The sequence below is a fragment of the Helianthus annuus genome, chromosome 17 (genome assembly GCF_002127325.2).
Source record: "Helianthus annuus cultivar XRQ/B chromosome 17, HanXRQr2.0-SUNRISE, whole genome shotgun sequence".
Lineage (NCBI taxonomy): Eukaryota > Viridiplantae > Streptophyta > Magnoliopsida > Asterales > Asteraceae > Helianthus > Helianthus annuus.
In genome coordinates this window covers 87175710-87195178 of record NC_035449.2, presented here as the reverse complement: position 1 = coordinate 87195178, position 19469 = coordinate 87175710, and the positions used below count along the sequence as shown (strand labels likewise).

Here is a 19469-nt window from a genome sequence, read left to right as displayed (position 1 = left end):
CTCCTAGCTTAACATGTTAATTTCGCTCAAAATGTCAAGAGAATACTTTCAAGCGGAATCAGTAGTTGCTGATTTCGCTCCAACTGACATAGTGTTGTTTCGGGCGAAAACAGAGCACTATATATTGTCTCAGGAGCGAAATCAAGTAATCGAGTCCTTACATTCCATGCCGAAGTGCTGCCGGTGTGAGGTTTGAATGTAATCACTGTCAGATCAATACAATCAGTGATTTAAGTGAATTGCAAGCTGTTTCTACCTTTGTTTCTTGTTTTCCGCACCTGAAACGAAGTAAAACTCCTCTGAACGACTCATTCGGGTCAGTCGCACGATCCTACAGAGTCAACTAGATCGACACTCAACAACATGGCATTCAAAAACATTAATTTGGTTTTTCAAAAACACCATTTTTGTAAATGTTTTTTTGCACCAACTCTATTTTGAAAAAAGAAAAACCCCTTTTTTGTGTCGGTTAAAATAAAGCATGTTGCTTTACCTTTTTTAAGGTCAAGGAACGATGTGCCAATTATCCTAACATAGGGCACTGTGGTCAAGGTCGATTACTCGACCGCCGTCAGCCCTTGGCTCTCTCAGATGCGCAGAAACCCGACCTCGACCCACCCGAAGGCACGTCATTGGAATATACAAGACCTATAGTAAACCTATACGAGACTTATACTACACTATATGATACGATACGATACTATATTATACGATACGATATAACATCCGTATAGGCCTATATGTGTGGTTTAGGTTCCGTATAGGCCTACAGGCATATACAAGACCTACAGGGAACCTATACGAGACTTACACTATACACTATACGATACGATGCAATACGATACGATACTATAGGATACCATACAACACTTGTATAAGCCTATAGATGTAGTATTTAAAAATAATAAACGGTGTGATATTTAAATGTTTATAGCATTCGAAGCGCACTAGACATGGTATAATAATTTAGTTTAAACGATAACAATATAATATATTCGAACCGTATATACGTTTTCCAAAACAAGTTAACGATATATAATATTATTGGTATAACATTAACGGTTATATATTTTAAGCGATTTAACGTTGGAACCGGGTAAGAATTTATACCACAAATACATCAAAATAGAAAGACAAAAAAAATCTGATGGGTTATAGACGCTGCGTATAGCTCTTTGCGCAGCGTATATAAACCCTTGTTTTCTGTGCAATGATTGCTGATAAGGCTCTGAAATCCATGGTTTATATACGCTGAGTATAGCTCTATATGCAGCGTATAGAGGTAACCCTATACGCTGCGTATAGATCTATACGCAGCGCAGGTAAACTCTAAGTGTGCAGATAGCCAACCAATGTGTGCAAATAGTGTTAGCCTTTATTAAACCTTTCTAAATTTGAAAAGCATAAATTTAATGTTTATTTTGAGAATATAGTTGGCTATACTTGCAACCAATTACCAACTCCTACCATGAAGGATTCTCTGAATGTAGCTGTGATCGGAGCAGGCATCTCCGGCCTACTCACCGCCCGCGAGCTGCTCCGAGAGAACCTTCGAGTCACCGTCTTCGAAAAATCAGACCAGATTGGTGGAACCTGGGTTTACGATGATCGAGTCGAAGTTGATGGCTGCCATCACCTCGACCCCAACAGATCCATTGTTCACAGCAGCATCTACAAATCTCTCCGAACAAATCTTCCTCGGCCACTGATGAGCTTCTCAGACTTCTCATTTGAAGACAAATCCTACGGTGATCCGAGGTTGTTCCCCGGTCATGAAGAGGTTCTAAAGTTCGTTCAGGATTTTGCTAACGAGTTTGGAGTTAGTGAGGTCATTCGGTTTAACTCGGAGGTGGTGCGAGTTGAGTCACAGGGTTGTGGGTTTGTGGTGGAGTGGCGGACGACGGAGGGTGGTTTGGTAGAGGAGCGTTTTGATGCGGTGGTGGTTTGTAACGGCCACCATACCGAACCCCAAGTTGCTAGTGATGTCCCTGGTACGTTCTTATTCCGACTCGGTTCTGTGTTTTTAATGTAGTATAAAAAACACATGCATTTTGTTCGGTCTTGTGTTTTTAATGTAGTATAAAAAACATGCATTTTGTTATTTCTATCATATGAGTTCATGTTAAATCAAATTACATGTATCACCATATTTATGTTAACTAGAATGAAGCATTCGCGTTGTGGCGGAGTCAGTGGCGAATTTAACTAATTTAACTAAACAAAACGATAAACTGTGTATATTAACACTGATTGTTTATAAAATTATTACAAAATTTACAATCAATATGTTCTAAGAATAATCTATGTAAGACTATTTTTTTCTAATAACATTAGGCCTAATATAACGTAAGTTAAACACGTCGGTAGCGAGTTGTAATTCCGCTGGTTTATGTTATTACATATTTTGCTAACCCTTTCGATTTTGATAATATCAAAATCATAATTGGTTGGTGATTGATATAGATATAGTCGTCTATAATATCTAAACAAAATTCAAATAACATTAGTTTAATAATCAGTTGCCATTTTAAAATGAAAGCTAAATATTAAAAAAAAAATGTTGAATTATTGATTTATTAATAATCAGTTGCCATTTTAAAATGAATGCTAAATATTAAAACAATGTTGAATGCTTGATTTATTAATAATCAGTTGCCATTTTAAAATGAATGCTAAATATTAAAAAAAATGTTGAATTCTTGATTTATTATCAATCATGTCTATAAAATATAAACAAAATCAAATAAAATCAGTTTAAAAATCATTTGTCATTATACACGAATGCTAAATAGTTTAATTATTTTAACTCATCTAACCTTATTTTTTAGTGGTTTTAATAACAAAAGAAATAAAATTAATCTAATCTCTTAACATGTTGTTAACATATTAACAAATAACTCCTTTAGGGGTTGTTTGGTAGCCTCTTAATGACCATTAAGATGCTACCTCTTAATGGTTTAAAACCTCTGAATGAATAAGAGGTAACCTCAAGTCTGAATGGTTAAGAGGTAACCTCTGAATGGTAAATCATCACATATCACATTCTTCTACCTTCTCATTGGTAAAATTCTTAATGGTTCCATTAAGAGGTAGCCTCTTAATGACCATTCAGAGGCTACCAAACAGCCTCTTAATGTCACTTAACATAAGGAATGATTGATGTGTAAATGCAACACTGGTTAACTTGCTATGTCAACGTTAACACCTCAGGTATTAAGATATAACCCAAGGCCTTAGATGATGGCTAATATATTAGGATATAATTTAGCCGCCGGCTAAATTTAGCTCACACTTTATACATGCAATACGTCTTGTAAGGTAGTACAACCTCTAAACATCATGTTAGTGAGCTATTATCCTATTAGGATGTTAGTGAAAACATTTGTACGATTTAGTTTATCCTCAAAACTGATAGAACAAAATGATGATTGGTTGGTGTTTATTTCATGTAGAGTTAGACATCTACAAAATCTAAAGAAAATTCAAATATTATTTGTTTAATAAGCGTTTATCCTTTAATATAAAATAAATGCTAAATATTAACAAAACAAAACATGTGAATTCTGGGTTGATAAATTATCCTTATATTAAAAACCAAACTCAATGAATAGTGATTTTACTAAAATTAAAATAACATTATCATCTTAAAAACCAAACTCAATGAACTGTGATTTTATTAAAATTAAAATTGTCCTTATATTAAAAATCAAACTCAATGAACAGTGATTTTATTAAAATTAATTTGTTTTAACTATAAAAAAGCATCGACCAACGACAAAACTTACGGCCAACTCCCAACATTTCCAGCCATATTATGTTAGCTCAACTAAATTCTAGCTTTTAAGGATCTTTAATGAGTTTCATGATAAGTTAGCTTAGCTCAATTCTAGTTTTTTGAGGTTTGATCTTGACTAGCTCACATACGTTATTTGCATCCCAAACTGACCTACTAAAATTAAAATAACATCATCATCTTAAAAACCAAACTCAATGAACCGTGATTTTATTAAAATTAAAATTATCCTTATATTAAAAATCAAACTCAATGAACAGTGATTTTATTAAAATTAATTTGTTTTAACTATAAAAAAGTATCGTCCAACGACAAAACTTACGGCCAACTCCCAACATTTGCAACCATATTATGTTAGCTCAACTAAATTGTAGCTTTTAAGGATCTTTAATGAGTTTCATGATAAGTTAGCTTAGCTCAATTCTAGTTTTTAGAGGTTTGATCTTGACTAGCTCACATACGTTATTTGCATCCCAAACTGACCTAACCACATAACGCAAAACAATTGGTTTGCATGTACACAAGACCAGTCATACACCCTCTATTTATATATATACTAGTATTAAGCCCCTGCGTTGCAGCGGTTGTCATAAAATTGTGTTAAGTATTAGCATTACGATACCATTGTCAACGACCACCAACACCGGAAAAGCTCGTAAAAACAAAATAAATAAAAATGGGAAAAAATAACGCCGAGCGAAAAGCAGACGTAAAATGTTTGAATCACGCACGCTCATTGCTGAGAAATTAAACCGAAACGTAAAACATAGAAAAAATAACTAAGTTCATCCAGGACCCGCGTGTTGGACTAACTTGTCAAATGTAGAAAAATAGATGTGACATGACGGGCCCGTCACACGGGAAAAAAATATACGAAAAAATGTTGAACCCCACACGCACGTTGCGGTGCGTTAACTCACAAAATTTAGAATGAAACGAAAAACTTGGGAAAGATGAAAAGTATGGTGGACCAAAATTGAAAATAAAAAAGAATTGGAATTAAATTGCTAAAAATGAAAAACTTTGGGTTAAAAGTAAAAGAACAATGGGCCTAAATTGCAAATTGAAGTTGTTAGGATCTGAGTTTCTTTTTTATTGAGTTTTTGTTTAAGAATTAATGAAGATGAACAAGTAATGCAACGGAATTAAAATGGAAATAAACTTTGCACACAATCAAACAGCAGAAATGCTTTCAACACACATTTTAACATAGAACCGAATGATTGAATTTATTTCAAACACCAATTACAATGCACGCATGTATAACAAACTCCCCCTCAGCCTGAGCTCACAGTATTTGCTCGTACAGGAAGACAAGTGGTGAAAGATATTTATAGGCACGAGCAAACAACTGAAGCATCTTGGCTGACATCACCATGAAAGTGACATCTAACCTCCTAACAACCTGAAACTACTGATCTAATACAAGCACTGTTTAGCTAACTACTGAATACATTACAAAAGGAAAGACTAAACTACTGCTTTATCCTTCCACTGTTGTGACTCCAGCAGTACTTTGTTTCTTCAGCAGTGCTTGACCCATAACAGTAGATTGATCATCAGGGCTTTAGTCTTCATCAGTCTTTATACATGATCAGTTGTTTGTAGAACAGCAGTTGTATATGGACAGTGGATATAGACCATCAGTTGTTAGAACCACTTCCAAGGGGAGAGAATGAAATACAAACATCTGCTTATTTTGGATCCACTGCTCTGATCTAGTTTTGGCTTTAATCATCTGTTCCTTTGATAGGGTTCAATCCCAACAATCTCCCCCTGGAACAGATGCCAAAACCCTTCATTATTGTGAATCTTTATTGCCTCATCAACAGTTCCCTTATTTTTCCTTTAAGTTGTAACTCAAAGTCCAGGGCATCTGTATCATCCTCATCCCTGCACAGTGTAAGATCAAGGAGATCTTGCAGATCTTCAACACTCAGGCCTAGTGCTTGTTCCCTTGATATTTTCTTCACTTCACCACAGGATTTGATCAGAGTCAATACGCGGGACTGTTTGTCAGTTTTCCACTTTAGTATTTTTGAATTCAGTGGGTTTCTTGGGAGAGTTTTTATTGCAGATGAGTTGGGAGATGGTGGCCTGGTGATAACTGGCTGAGTAGTGCTTTGAGCTTGAGCAAGTTCAAGGTTGTCAGCTATCATTTGTTTGAGGACCATTTTTATAACTTCATCACCTGCTGCTATATCCTTTGATGTTTCTGCATCCATCTGTTTTTGTCTCCTTATTTGATAAAGGATGGCACCAGGTGCAATGGCTTTCCTGACTTGCAGTTTTTGTGGTCTTGTTGGAACCACTGTTTCAGGATAGTCAGGCTTTTGTGGAATTTTTGGATTTTTCTTTCTTAATTCTTCTAACCTTTTGTAACTTGCCCTGACTTTGTCTTCTTTCCACCTTGTCACCTGATTTCTTGACCCAAAATCTGCATTATTAAGTTCCTCTTTCATTCTCTTTAGCTCTAACACTTTATCTGGTACATTCTTCTTGTATTTTGCCCAATCTGGAGGAGTATATTTAACCTTGTTTTTAATCATGTCTTGAATTCTGGCTGTTTCACTTTCAACCTCTTGAATGGTCCATTCTTTGTACATATACCTTTCTCCTTTGTATTTCTTGTAAGCCATGATGTTATCAAGATAGTCTTTTCTCAAGGTTTCATCTGCTCTTTCAGATAGTTGCTGACAAAGGTTTTTTGCAAACTACTCCAAAGTTCTAACTTGGGTTAATAGATATTGATAGTATCTTTGGATTTCCTTGTTAGATTTACCATGTGAATTTCTTTTAGAGATATCCTCTGCTTCTTGAGCCTTTAACCTCATATACTCTTCAATGTTATTTGGCCTAGGATATCCTTCAAGAGATGGCAAACTCCTTTTAGCAAGGTCATCTTCAGTGTAGAAGGATTTGATTTCCTCTCTAACTGCTATAAGCTCTAAAGGGTACTGAGTACCTGCAGGAGTGATGGCAGTGTTTGGTTTTTGAACTTAGGCTGAAGAGAGAGGAACAGGGTTTGGAATAGCAACAAGTGACAAAGGTTGTGAAGTTGTTGGTGGTGGTGAAGAATCATCATCTTTTAAAATTATCCTTCTCCTTTTTGGTTTAGGAGAGATTGGTGGTGTTGTGGATGGTTGTGAAGTGGTGATTTTAGTGGAGGTGATTGAAGTGGAAGTTGGCTGACTAACAACTGTTGAAACAACTAGTGTTTCAACCACTGTTGTCATTACAACTGATGATGTGTCATCCACTGTCTTCTGCTTTTTAGCAGGTGGTGAAGGTGGTAATGATGATGTTTTTGGTGGTGAGGTAATTTTTGGTGGTGCAGTGGTTGAAATGGGAGCAGTGGTTGTAATGTGTGTTGAAGTGGTGGCAGTTGTTTGGGTAACAGCTGTTGAAACCACTGAAGTACTAACAATTGTTGATACAATAGGAGTTTTAACATATGTTGGTTTGGGAGATTGATGTGTGGAGTTTTTAGGAGGTTTGGGAGTATGTTTTGTGGATATGGATGGTGTGTGTTTGGGTTGCCTCACTTGTCTAGTGGGCTGCATTCTTTTGACCTTAGAATTTTCTTCATCCTTTGGTTCTGAACTACCCTGCTCATTCATTTCCATAAAAACTATCTTCTCCTGATCAAACCTTACTTTATCCTTTGCCTCCATATCCCTCTTATTCTTGCTTTTGCATCAGCAATGGCATTTGTGGTTACATCAATCTTTTTAGTACCATCTGGCAAGGGGATGTCTGCAAGCATACTTGACTTGTCTGGTTCAATATACAGACCATCTTCATATCCCTTCTTTTTCAACTGCTTCAATTTCTCCCCCTTTTTGGCATTATCTGGTGGGGGTTATCCACAAAGATGATAGAGGGAGGAGCAGTGCCAGTGGTGTTTATTATATGGGCCTTGATTGCCTTGATATCTGCCTGGGTGTCTTTAAACCTTGCTTCCATGAGATTTCTAATCTTTTGAACATGTATCTCATGTTTCTAATCAGCCAATTCTCTTTGATGGTGTAGCAGAGGTTGAAACAAAGTCCACAGCTAATTTGGAGTAGGAACAGATGTTGGAACAGATGTTTAAGCTGGAGCAGCAGTGGGTGGTACCTTTTATACTTTCAACAACTGTTGCAGCATTTCTTTGATTTCTGCAACAGATGTATCCAGTTTGTCAACTCTAGCCGTCAATTCTTGGTACATTAAACCATCACCCAACTTAATGGGATCATCTGATTTCCCACTAACAGTGGTTGTATTAGTGGTTGCCTTAGGGAAATTTTCCCAAAAGTCATCCAATGATGCCCCTTGTTCTCGGTACTGGGGACTTCTTTCCTCGGCACTTGATATCCTTTTGAGTGAACCAGTGGTTGGAACAAACACACCAGCGGATATCAGAGTTGCTGGAGAGGAAATTGCCTTCAAGGAAGTCTGAATGATGAAACAACTGGCCAAGTGTAGATCAGTGGATCCAACACCTGTAGTTGCTGCTTCACTTGAACTACTGACAAGAAGTACTTGTACATCCTGCAGTGTAACCTCCTCAAGTGATGTTGGTGGGTTAGCAATGATTGAAACATCAGAACCAGTCATTTGTTGAGGTATATTCTCATTTACAGGTGAGTGAGAAAGACTGGTTTGTGTCTGGTTTAAATCAAGAGCATCCAACAAAAGTTTTGTTTGTGGAGGAATTGTGGCAGTGAGTATGGGTGTAGAAAGCGAATTTGCCCTGGGCAGTGGGCTGTGGATGATGGAAGCAAGTGATTCCAGAGCATCATATTGTGGTGTCCCTATTCTTACAACCTGTTCTTTTTTAGAAGAAGCAGGAGGAGTTTGAGGCATGGGTTGAGATCTTTCTACCATCTGCTGTGAGGAAATAGCAGCAGTGGTTTCTAGTGACTTTTGTGTTGTGATGTAGAGTGTATTACGGAAAAATGAAGATCAAAACGTTGATTCTACGAATACCCGTGTAGCTCTTCCCCAACCCCCAAATTGCAACCCAAAGGCCACGGAATTTGAAGTGAAAATTCAGTTTTCTCAAAATTCAAGTCTGAACTTTTCATTAGCTTTAGCAACATATAAATAGTGACCGAAATTCAAAAACGGGCCTAAAACACACTTGGGCCAAAAACTAGAACAAAATAAAAGTCCAAAAAACCCACTAAAAAACATAAAACATAAAATAACTCATGGAAATAAGCGTTTTTTGGCTCGGACGATGACCCAAGGCGGTTTGCAGCAAGATGGAGCTCGTTTTCATGTTTGTTTCGTCTGGTCACACGTCCAAAACGGACCCCCATAGCCCAAGTTAGAGCCATTTTAGTGAAGCCCCTTTTGTCACACGATCTTGGGCCTCCAAATACAAAATAGCCCGCTCCTCCATACTTGGACCCGCAACATGTTGTCACTGCAGTTGCTCCGGGATCTCATCTTCCAGAGTTGCCTTTTTTGTAGGTTTGGGGGGCTTTTGTGTTTTCTTTTGTTTTGGTCTTTTGGTGGATTTAGGTGGGGGTTTCACAGCAGTTGTTTTGCTGATGTGATCACCTTGAGCAGCGGGCTCAGCAGCAGGTGCCTGAGGAGCAGTGGTAGCTGCTAAAGTCTGCTCAGGAGCCTCTGCTTGTGTTTTGGACACTTTTTATAGCCTTGTAAATGTTTCAGGTGTAAGGCCATTTATTTTAAAAGGTTCACCCTGGATGAGCACATGAGCATCATCCTTTCCAAATTTCTTTTCAAAATAAAAGCTTAGGAACCTTGGAAATAGTAAAAATGGTTTGTTAGTAACATTTTTGACCAAGTCATCAAATATCTCATGGGAGTAGTTAAAGTTTTCCCCATTCAAGATAGCATAACCCAGGTATTGGATCTTTAATGGAATTTCATTAAAAGCAGTGGTCTTATTAGAAACACACATTAAGAGGGTATGGAACAAAAACCTTGTGGCAGGAGGAAAACTGCCTTTTTGCAAAGTGTCTTTTTTCATTTCCTTTGCATACCCTCTTTCTAAAAAACTTGTTTGATACTCTATTTTAGGGAAAGAAGTTTTACCTTTAAGATCATTGAGTTCAAACACTTCAGAGATGGTTTGTGGTGTGATTTTAACTTTAACACCCTTTATCGAGGAATTGATGGCTATGGGTGTTTCATCTTGAGATTCAAGTGTCGCATTTTTTCAAAATTCCCTCTGGGTTGCCAAGTAAATTAGAGCATCAAAAGTCAACAAAGTTTTGTACTTTGAAGACGAAAGAGCATCTATGACGAAATTGAAGGTTTCAGTTTGACTTGGTTTTGTCAAGTGACCCAATTAGTTATGTGGAGCTTTGTATGGAATTTCTATAGCCTTTTGAGTGGATTTCTTAGATGATGAAGACGGTGATTTTGCCATTTGAGGAAGAAGAATGATGAGGAATTTTGAGAGAAATGGAGGATAACTGTTTTGAGAAAGGAATTTTGAATTCGATTCGACAGTAAAAACCCTGTTTGGGGGTTTTGCTCAGGGTTTTATAAAGGAAAAAGTGAATGCTGATGTGGCAGCGGTTACAAAAGATCTGACCACTATGTACTGTCCACGTGCCAACTCCTGATGAGTAATGGAAGACAGTTGGTTTATGAAACCACTGATGGAACAATATCAGTGGTTGTAACGGTTACAACGAAAAAAGTGGGTGACTTTAAGCTATCAGTGGATAGCCAATCAGTGGTTGAAAGCACTGATTTTGAACAACAGTGATTACCAAGGAAATGAGAAAACAGGGGTTGACTTTCACCAGTGGACAGCTTTCACAGAACAGATGTTTTAACAAAAACAGTGGTTATAGCAGACTTTTAAGGATTTAATGAAAAAATCATTTTTAGCTATTTTTAAGGATGGATTTTTGATTTTCTGAAAACATTTTAATGTTTTTATTCATAGAAAAACAGGATTTTGCCTGTTATTTCAAGCTTTCAAAGGTGGATGTGTCTAATGCTTTGGTTAGCACATCTGCCAGCTGATCTTTAGTTGGAACATGATGCAGAGAAATCAAACCTTTTTTATAGAAATCCCTCACAAAGTGATGTCTGATATCAATGTGCTTGGTGGTTGAATGAGATACTGGATTTTTGATGATATTTTCTGCTGCCTGACTGTCCAACATGAGAGGTGTGTTTAGGGCAGTGATACCAAAATCCAACAATTGATTTTGAAGCCACAGCAGTTGGGCTGTACAGCTTGCAGCAGCTATATACTCTGCCTCAGCAGTGGATTTGGAAACAACTGCTTGCTTTTTGCTTTGCCAAGACACTAAGCAATTTCCTAGGAATTGGCACCCTCCTGAAGTGGACTTCCTTGTCTTGTCACATCCAGCAAAGTTACTATCTGAGAAACCTGAAAGCTTGATATTACCATCAGCTGGATACCAGATACCAAGTGTGGGAGCACCTTTTAGATATCTGAATATCCTTTTTACAGCAATAAGGTTTGACTTTCTAGGGGCTGATTGGGATCTTGCACAAACACATGTTGCAAACATGATGTCTGGCCTAGATGCAGTTAGGTACAATAAAGACCCAATCATGCTTCTATATAAAGTTTGCTCAACCAAATCATCCTTTTCATCAGACATGACTATTTTATTTGTTGCAATAGGTGTACTGCATGGTTTACAATCATCCATCTCAAATTTCTTTAAAAGTTCTTTGGCATATTTGTCTTGATGGATGAAAGTGCCATTTTGCAGTTGCCTTACTTGGAGACCAAGAAAGCACTGGAGTTCACCCATTGCACTCATCTCAAACTTAGCTGTCATGAGTTGCCTAAATTCTTCAGACATTTTATTACATGTGCTTCCAAAAATGATGTCATCCACATAAATCTGGATAATCATCAAGTCTTTCCCTCTCCATTTAAAAAACAGTGTTTTATCTATTTTACCTTTTGCGAAACCAATGGAAAGTAGAAAGGTGGAAAGAGTTTCATACCAGGCTCTTGGTGCTTGTTTCAGGCCATACAAAGCTTTATTTAGCTTGTAGACATGATTTGGATTAAATGGATCCTCAAAGCCTGGAGGTTGACAAACATAAACCTCTTCCTGAATCTTACCATAGAGGAATGCACATTTGATATCCATTTGATACACCTTCATTTTGTGGTTGACAGCAAAGGCCAAGAACAGTCTGATAGCTTCCAATCTTGCTACAGGTGCAAAAGTTTCATCATAATCAATGCCCTCTTCCTGTCTGTAACCTTGAACCACTAGCCTAGCTTTATTCTTGACAACAGTGCCCCTTTCATCAGTTTTATTTTTGAAGACCCACTTTGTGCCAATAGGATTCACATCCTCTGGCAGTGGTACAAGCTCCCAAACTTGTTGTCTTTTAAACTGTTGGAGCTCCTCTTGCATAGCTTCTACCCAGCTGTTGTCTTTTAGTGCCTCTTGGTAGTTGACTGGATGATGGAGAGATAGGAAACCAGCAAAAAGACAGTTGTTTTGGGATTGGCTTCTTGTGAGCACCCCTTCACTGATGTTGCCAATGATTTGGTCAGGTGGATGAGATTTCAAGAAGATAAGATCTCCTTTGTATGGAACAATGGCATTGAATGGTGAAGGCTGCAGATGTGAATCATCTGAGCTAACCACTTCTGGTGACTTTGATGATCCAGCAGTGGCTTTGATGATCCAGCAGTGGCTTTGATGATCCAGCAGTGGCTTCAAATGGAGGTGGAATAGGAGGAAGTGGTGTGGACACATGCTGACTTTTATCCACTGTTTGGGGACTTTATCAACAGTGTTTGATGATGAGGAAGCAGGGGTTGATGGGCTACTTTGGTTAACAATTGTTGAGGTAGCAGTGGTTGAGCTTTGACAGCTGTTTTGAACATCTGCTGCTCTTCCATTTGATGCAAACTTTTGTTGTGGAATGATGACTTCATATCCAAAGTCTGATGGAGAATCTTGTGATGGACCTGCTCTGTTAGTCTTGACAGCAGTATTTTCAAAAGTAAATTTATCAAGATCAAACAATTCTGTAGGGTTTGCTGGGATTTTCGTTGATGAAAGTTCATTGAACTTTACATTCAAAGTCTCTTCCACTGTCTTAGTCCTTGTGTTAAACACTTTGTAGGCCTTAGCAGTGGTTGAGTATCCCAGATGATAACCACAATCAATTTTGGCTGCAAACTTTGAGATAGAATCTTTTAAGTTTAAAATGAAACATGGACAGCCAAAAACTTTGAAATATGAAATCAATGGCTTTATTTTATACAGCAATTCATAAGCAGTCTTTTGATGTCCAGGGTTGATTAAAACTCTGTTCTGGACATAGCAAGCAGTGTTTACCGCCTCTGCCTAGAAAGTTAATGGCAAACTTGAATCAGCAAGCATGGTTCTGGCAGCCTCAATCAAAGTCCTATTCTTTCTCTCAATAACCCCATTTTTCTCTGGTGTTCTTGGAATGCTGTACTGCCTTACAATTCCTTTTGACACACAGAAATCATCTAACTCCTTATTTCTGAATTTTGTGCCATTGTCACTCCTAAAGATTTTTACTGGAAGATCAAACTGCTTTTCAACCTGTGTAACAAAGTCTTGCAGAATGCCTGCAATCTCATCTTTGGAATGTAAAAAGTAAGTCCATGTAAACCTAGAAAAGTCATCAACAATAACCAAACAATATCTTTTCTTCCTAAGACTCATGACTTTAACTGGGCTAAACAAATCCATGTGAAGCATTTGCAAGCACTTGGTTGTTTTGGACTCTTCAATGGATTTATATGAGCTTTTATGTTGTTTTCCTTTTAGGCAGGAGACACAATGCTCAGGACAGGTGAACAGTCTTTGAGGTAAGCCTCTTACTAACCCCTGTTTGGATATAGCAGTGATTGTCTTGAGATTTGTGTGCCCCAATCTCCTGTGCCATAATTCTATCTCTTTGTTAGAGGCAACTGAGAACAGACAGGCATCAGTCCTGGGGCTCTCTTTTGACATATCAACTACATAAACATTGCCACTCCTTTGAGCAACAGTTTGGGTTTTTCCATTTTTTTATTATTTCTTAAATCTTTTTAACCATTTCTGGTCCAACAATCCTTTGTGAAGAATGAGCCATAGCCCTTATCACTCATTTGAGAGACACTCAGGAGGTTGAATTTTAGATTGTCTATTAGATTGACATTTTCAAACTTAACTTTACCAGATTGAACTATACCAGACCCCAAAACCTTCCTTTTACTATTATTGCCAAAGGATATATCACCCCCTCCATGGATTTTGAAATCTTTGAGTAGGGCTTTACATCCTGTCATTTGCCTGGAGCCTCCACTATCTACATACCAAAGACTATCTAAGCATGCAGAAGCTCCCTGCACATGAAGTAAAAGGATTACTTCATTATGGTCTCCAAAGCCAATAAGGCTTTGGATGGGGTCTCAATAGTATATGTGTTAAGTTCAGGTGGATGGACAGTGGTTAGCTCAGGGGTTTGAACATTTTTGGGAATGTTTTTCTTTAACCACTGTTGGGGGTCTTGCCCAATGATCTGCTGTACCCAAAAGGATGCCTGATCACTCTTGGTTTAGAAGGCTTTTTGTAAACCTCATAAACGTGTGGAATCCTTTGGTATGATGGTTGACCTTTACCTCTTCGGTATTGGTTAGTAGGGGGTGCATCAGTCACCTGAACATCTCTTTTAACAGAGGTTTGTTTCAGTTGTTTTGTAACAGCTGTTTGAACTGGCACAAATAGTGGTTGATTCTTGGTGAATTTGACAGATGAATTTGATGAACTCAAGGATGTTTTTGCAGTGTACTCATTATTTTTTACATCAAAGGATTTGAGATACACACATTCGTGAGTTTTGTGGTTTGATTTACCACAGATGGTGCAGCTCTCAGCAGGTACAATAACACTTGTTTTGTTGATAGCATATGCTTTTAGATGAAAACAGTCTTTTGTTAGATGATTCTTCTTTTTACAGAAATCACAAAACATGTTTTTAACTTTTTCTCTTCTTTTCTTCTTCTCAAACTCCTTAGCAACAGAGTTTTGAACCACTGTTGGGATGTCTTTGAGAGGAATAACCTTTGCTTTAGGAGCTTTTACACCATCAGTGGTTATGAAGTCCATTGGTTTGAAGTTTTCAAGGATGTCACACTCGTCAGACCATGTGGGTTTAAATTGGTATTTCTCAATTTCCTCAAAAGTTGAGGACCCCACAGATCTTTCCAGAGTGATCTTGTTACCAAGTTTGTCAGTGATTTTAACTTCTTGCCCATCCTTGTTTGTGGGAATGATTTCAACAGTGGTTTGAACATAATCTTTTAAAGCATTGTTTTCAATTTCATCATGTTTTCTAAAACCAACACCAAATTTCACATTGCTTTTGATCTGTTTTTCAAGCATTACCTCATAACCTTTGCAAGATTCCACCCATTTTTCACAAGTGATTTGGGTGGATTCCAACTCCTTTTTGCAAACTTGATATTTTTCTATCATTGTTTGGAGTTGGTTCTTGGTTATGCTTTGCTCCTCTTTTAAACTGTAGATTTCTTTATTTTTTTCAGCAAATTTGTTTTTAAGTTCTTTTAAAGACTTCTAAAATTTGACTTCATCATTTAACACTCTATCCCTAAGGTTTTCATTCACCTCTTTAATGTTAGCAAATGCTATGATGCATTTGTATGAACACAGATTTTCAAGAACCTGAGATGATACCTTAGATGCAGCCATCATGGCACAGTCACAAGTATGCTCTTTCTCATCAGTCACCTTCTCTTCCTTCTCACCATGTTTCTTCTCTTCTTATTCAAAACAGGGGTCAGACAGTGGTTCTATCAGGGGTTCTGAATTTTCTCCCACCAGTATTTCACCAGCAACAGCAGTAACCACTGCTTTAGCAACTTTGTCCACTGTTTCATCACTTGACTGTCCTTCTTCAGCTTCCAGCCCTTCTGGTATTGACTCTAATTCCATAAAACAAAATTCATTATTAGAAGCATCATTAGTAGCATAGAGTGCAAAATTTTCATCACCAAGTTCATCAGGCATACTGTTCCAGTCAACAAAGCCTTGGGTGAAAAAGCTTTGCAGATCTGGTTGAACCACTGTTGGAGCAGCTTGTTGAGGTGCAACTGGTTGCACTTGAACCTGAGGGACAGGGGCTTGGATATACTGAATTTGTGGGACAGTGGTTTGAATATAATGCAGAGGAACAGGGGTTGCAGCATAGTGAGCAGTGTTAGCATGGACTGCAGGAGTATATTGGGCATAGTGCACAGTGCTTTGGTTTTGTGGTCTAGGGTTTGAGCTGGGATGAGTGATAATTGGACCAGTGGTTTGACTCAAACATTCCCTAGCAAAATGACCTAGCCTATTGCACTTATAGCACTTGATCTTTGACTTATCCAACCCCACTTTTAAATTCCCATGTAACCCTGGGAATTTTCTCCTAGTCCTTTTATAGAATTTGCTTGTTCTTACACTAAGCAAAGCCAATTGATGCAAAATGTCCCTTTCTTCAAGATCAGTTGGATCAAAGTTTTGTAAGTCATTGAGTTCAAAGCACAAATTATCAGAGTTCTGGCTTTCTCCATTTGCTGTGAAAGCGAAGTTGGATGAGTGAGCATCAGAGCTGAAATTACCACTAGCAGTTATGTGAATAAAATGATCATAACTCTGATCCTTACTACTGCCAGACTCTTCTTGACCCAGAAGAGCTGTGTTACCAAATGAATAGTCGTCTGCAACTTTGCCAGACTCTTGTAACTTTTTCTTCTGGTTTAACTCCCTTTCATAGGTCAGGAGTCTACCATGAAGTTGGGTCAGTGTCAGATCTTTGAACTCAACAGAATTTCTGGTCACAAATGCAATTGTATCCCATTTTTCAGACAGTGATCTAAGAAACCTGCTATTTTGTGTAGATTTAGCAAATTCAACTTTAACAAGTCTTAGCTTACTAATGAGACAACTGAATCACTCAAACTGCTGAGTTAATGATTCACCCATAATGTGACAAAAGGTTTCATACTGCTGATTCAGAATTTCCCTGTTATTTTCAATTACTTCTTCAGTTCCCCCAAATTGTTCCTTAAGTGCATCCCATAATTCCTTGGCATTGTTGCAGTGTAAAAGCCCAGCATAAATTTCATTGGGTAGTGCAGATGCAATGATGCTAAATGCTTTGGCATCCAGTTCGAATTTTTGAAAATCAGTTTCAGTATAGTTTTCAGGTTTCTTAGGTACGAACTTCTTTGAATCCTCAGCACTCGGCACCATTCGAACATGTGGTCCAAAGACAACCGATCTCCAACATCCGGTATTCTGTTGAGCAAGGATGTGACCCGTCCTTCTCTCCCAGATGTTGTATTCATTTCGTTTCAACATGGGTGGTTTGAAAAGTGAACCTATGTTATTTTTATCATCTTGTGATTGTGACGTCATCCTGGTTGTTTTACAGGCACTGATTAATGAACTTTGATCATGATTAAACCTTACTCTGTTTTTCAACAAAACAAACAACTATCAGTATCAACGATTATGAGCTGAACTATTTATGTCAAAATGATTGTTAGATCAAATTTCACTGTCCGAGCTCTGATAGCAATTGTTAGGATCTGAGTTTCTTTTTTATTGTGTTTTTGTTTAAGAATTAATGAAGATGAACAAGTAATGCAGCGGAATTAAAATGGAAATAAACTTTGCACACAATCAACTAGGAGAAATTCTTTCAACACACATTTTAACATAGAACCGAATGATTGAATTTATTTCAAACACCAATTACAATGCACGCATGTATAACAAACTCCCCCTCAGCCTGACCTCATAGTATTTGCTCGTATAGGAAGACAAGTGGTGAAAGAGCTGATAGAACAGTACAGGGTACTTTTCTATTTATAGGCACGAGCAAACTACTGAAGCATCTTGGCTGACGTCACCATGAAAGTGACATCTAACCTCCTAACAACCAAAAACTACTGATCTAATACAAGCAATGTTTAGCTAACTACTGAATACATTACAAAAGGAAAGACTAAACTACTGCTTTATCCTTCCATTGTTGTGACTCCAGCAGTACTTTGTTTTTTTCAGCAGTGCTTGACCCATAACAGTAGAATGATTATCAGGGCTTTAGTCTTTATCAGTCTTTATACATGATCGGTTGTTTATAGAACAGCAGTTGTATATGGACAGTGGATACAAGCCATCAATTGTTAAAACCACTTCCAAGGGGGGAGAATGAAATAAAAACATCTGCTTATTTTGGATCCACTACTCTGATCCAGTTTTGGTTTTAATCATCTGTTCCTTTGATAGGGTTCAATCCCAACAGAAGTTATTTATTAATTTTATATAAAGATAAGGAGAAAAATAAGTGATATCTATATACCGGTTATTAATAAATTAATATGAATATTAAGAGAAATTTATTAATATATAAAGATAAGGAGAAAAATAAGTGATATCTACATATGTTATTAATAAATTAATATTAATATTACACATGTGTGATACATAATATATTACATATGTGTAATAGCACATTTTTTTCCATAATTTTTTTATCTTTTGTATGGGCTTTTATAAAGTATATCCAAAAAAATATTGGAAAGAGTAAAATGCCAAAATCATCCCTAAGGTTTGGACACTTTTGCTTGGCACATCCAACACAAGAATTTTTTTTTTTTTTTTTGTAACCGTACCCCTAAGGTTTCACTTTGTTTTGATTTCTATCAAAGTTTCTAAAACATTAATATCGTATCTTGAATCGATTGAAATTTGTGTGAAAATTTAAAGTGGATCAATATACTGACAATCTAGGTAAATTGTTTACAACTGAGAATGTTTAAAGCTTAACGGTGTTAGTGATTTGTCACAAAACTGATATGATCCTCTTGCACAAACTCACAAAAATACTGTTTGTAAATATTTCATTTCTGCATTATTTTGTTTTCCAAGTAGTGTCAGTTTTATCTTTCAGAAAATCCAAAAAGATTTTAGTGTGTTTTACATAAATTTTGAAAAAGTCAAAAAGATTTTCGACAACTGATATTGAAGAACAGATTTTCAAAATTCTAAGTGCTAAATATGATGAACAGATGGTTTGGGATAAGTTTTCAAATGTTGTCTAAATACTCAAATGTTTGTTATAAAACTTATGTATGTGGTAGAGTTTTGTGCAGAAAGATTCAACATTTGAGGGGGAGCACATGTTGAAAATGAAGAATCTTTAAAGATGTCATTATTCAAGAGAAGAAGTTTGTTGGTGATAAACGAGAAAGAGATGAAGATAGAGAGAGAAGCCCAGAGACTGATCAAGACTGAAGATGTGAAGACACAGCATTGTTAAAGACTCGATGGAGGACTCCGTCAACATCTGAGGGGGAGTCTGTTGGTGCACTACATCTGTTGACTTCGTCTTGGATCGAGTCTTAGTCTTAGAGTGTTAGATTAGGGCGCGTTTTACGAGAAAACAGGATATTGTATGTGTGTTTAGATATAGGTTCGCTTATAGTGACATAGGAATAGGTCCGCTTGTATGTCACCTGATAGATCCGCTTATACGTACAATGGAGGTCCACTTATTCGGACATGTCCATTGAACCGGATCTCCTAGCACTATATATAGGTCATTTAAGTGAACCAAATAAGAGGAGTCTTGAAAACTGTACCGAAGTGCTGCCGGTCCAGGATTT

At 37.3% G+C, this 19469-nt stretch overlaps 1 protein-coding gene across 2 annotated transcripts; it reads left to right on the top strand.

The window, feature by feature from the left end:
• Window positions 1–1425: 1425 nt before the first annotated feature.
• Window positions 1426–19109, top strand: LOC110922004 (flavin-containing monooxygenase FMO GS-OX5). Of its 2 annotated transcripts, none has more exons than XM_035986534.1 (2): window positions 1426–1991; window positions 18945–19109. In XM_035986534.1, exons 1-2 carry the CDS (start codon window positions 1469–1471, stop codon window positions 18971–18973), a joined length of 552 nt encoding a protein of 183 aa, XP_035842427.1. In that variant the 5' UTR covers window positions 1426–1468; the 3' UTR covers window positions 18974–19109. The 2 variants fall into 2 exon arrangements, with proteins under 2 accessions (XP_035842427.1, XP_022022028.1); XM_022166336.2 differs by having other exon boundaries at window positions 1430–1991; window positions 18957–19109.
• Window positions 19110–19469: the final 360 nt, after the last annotated feature.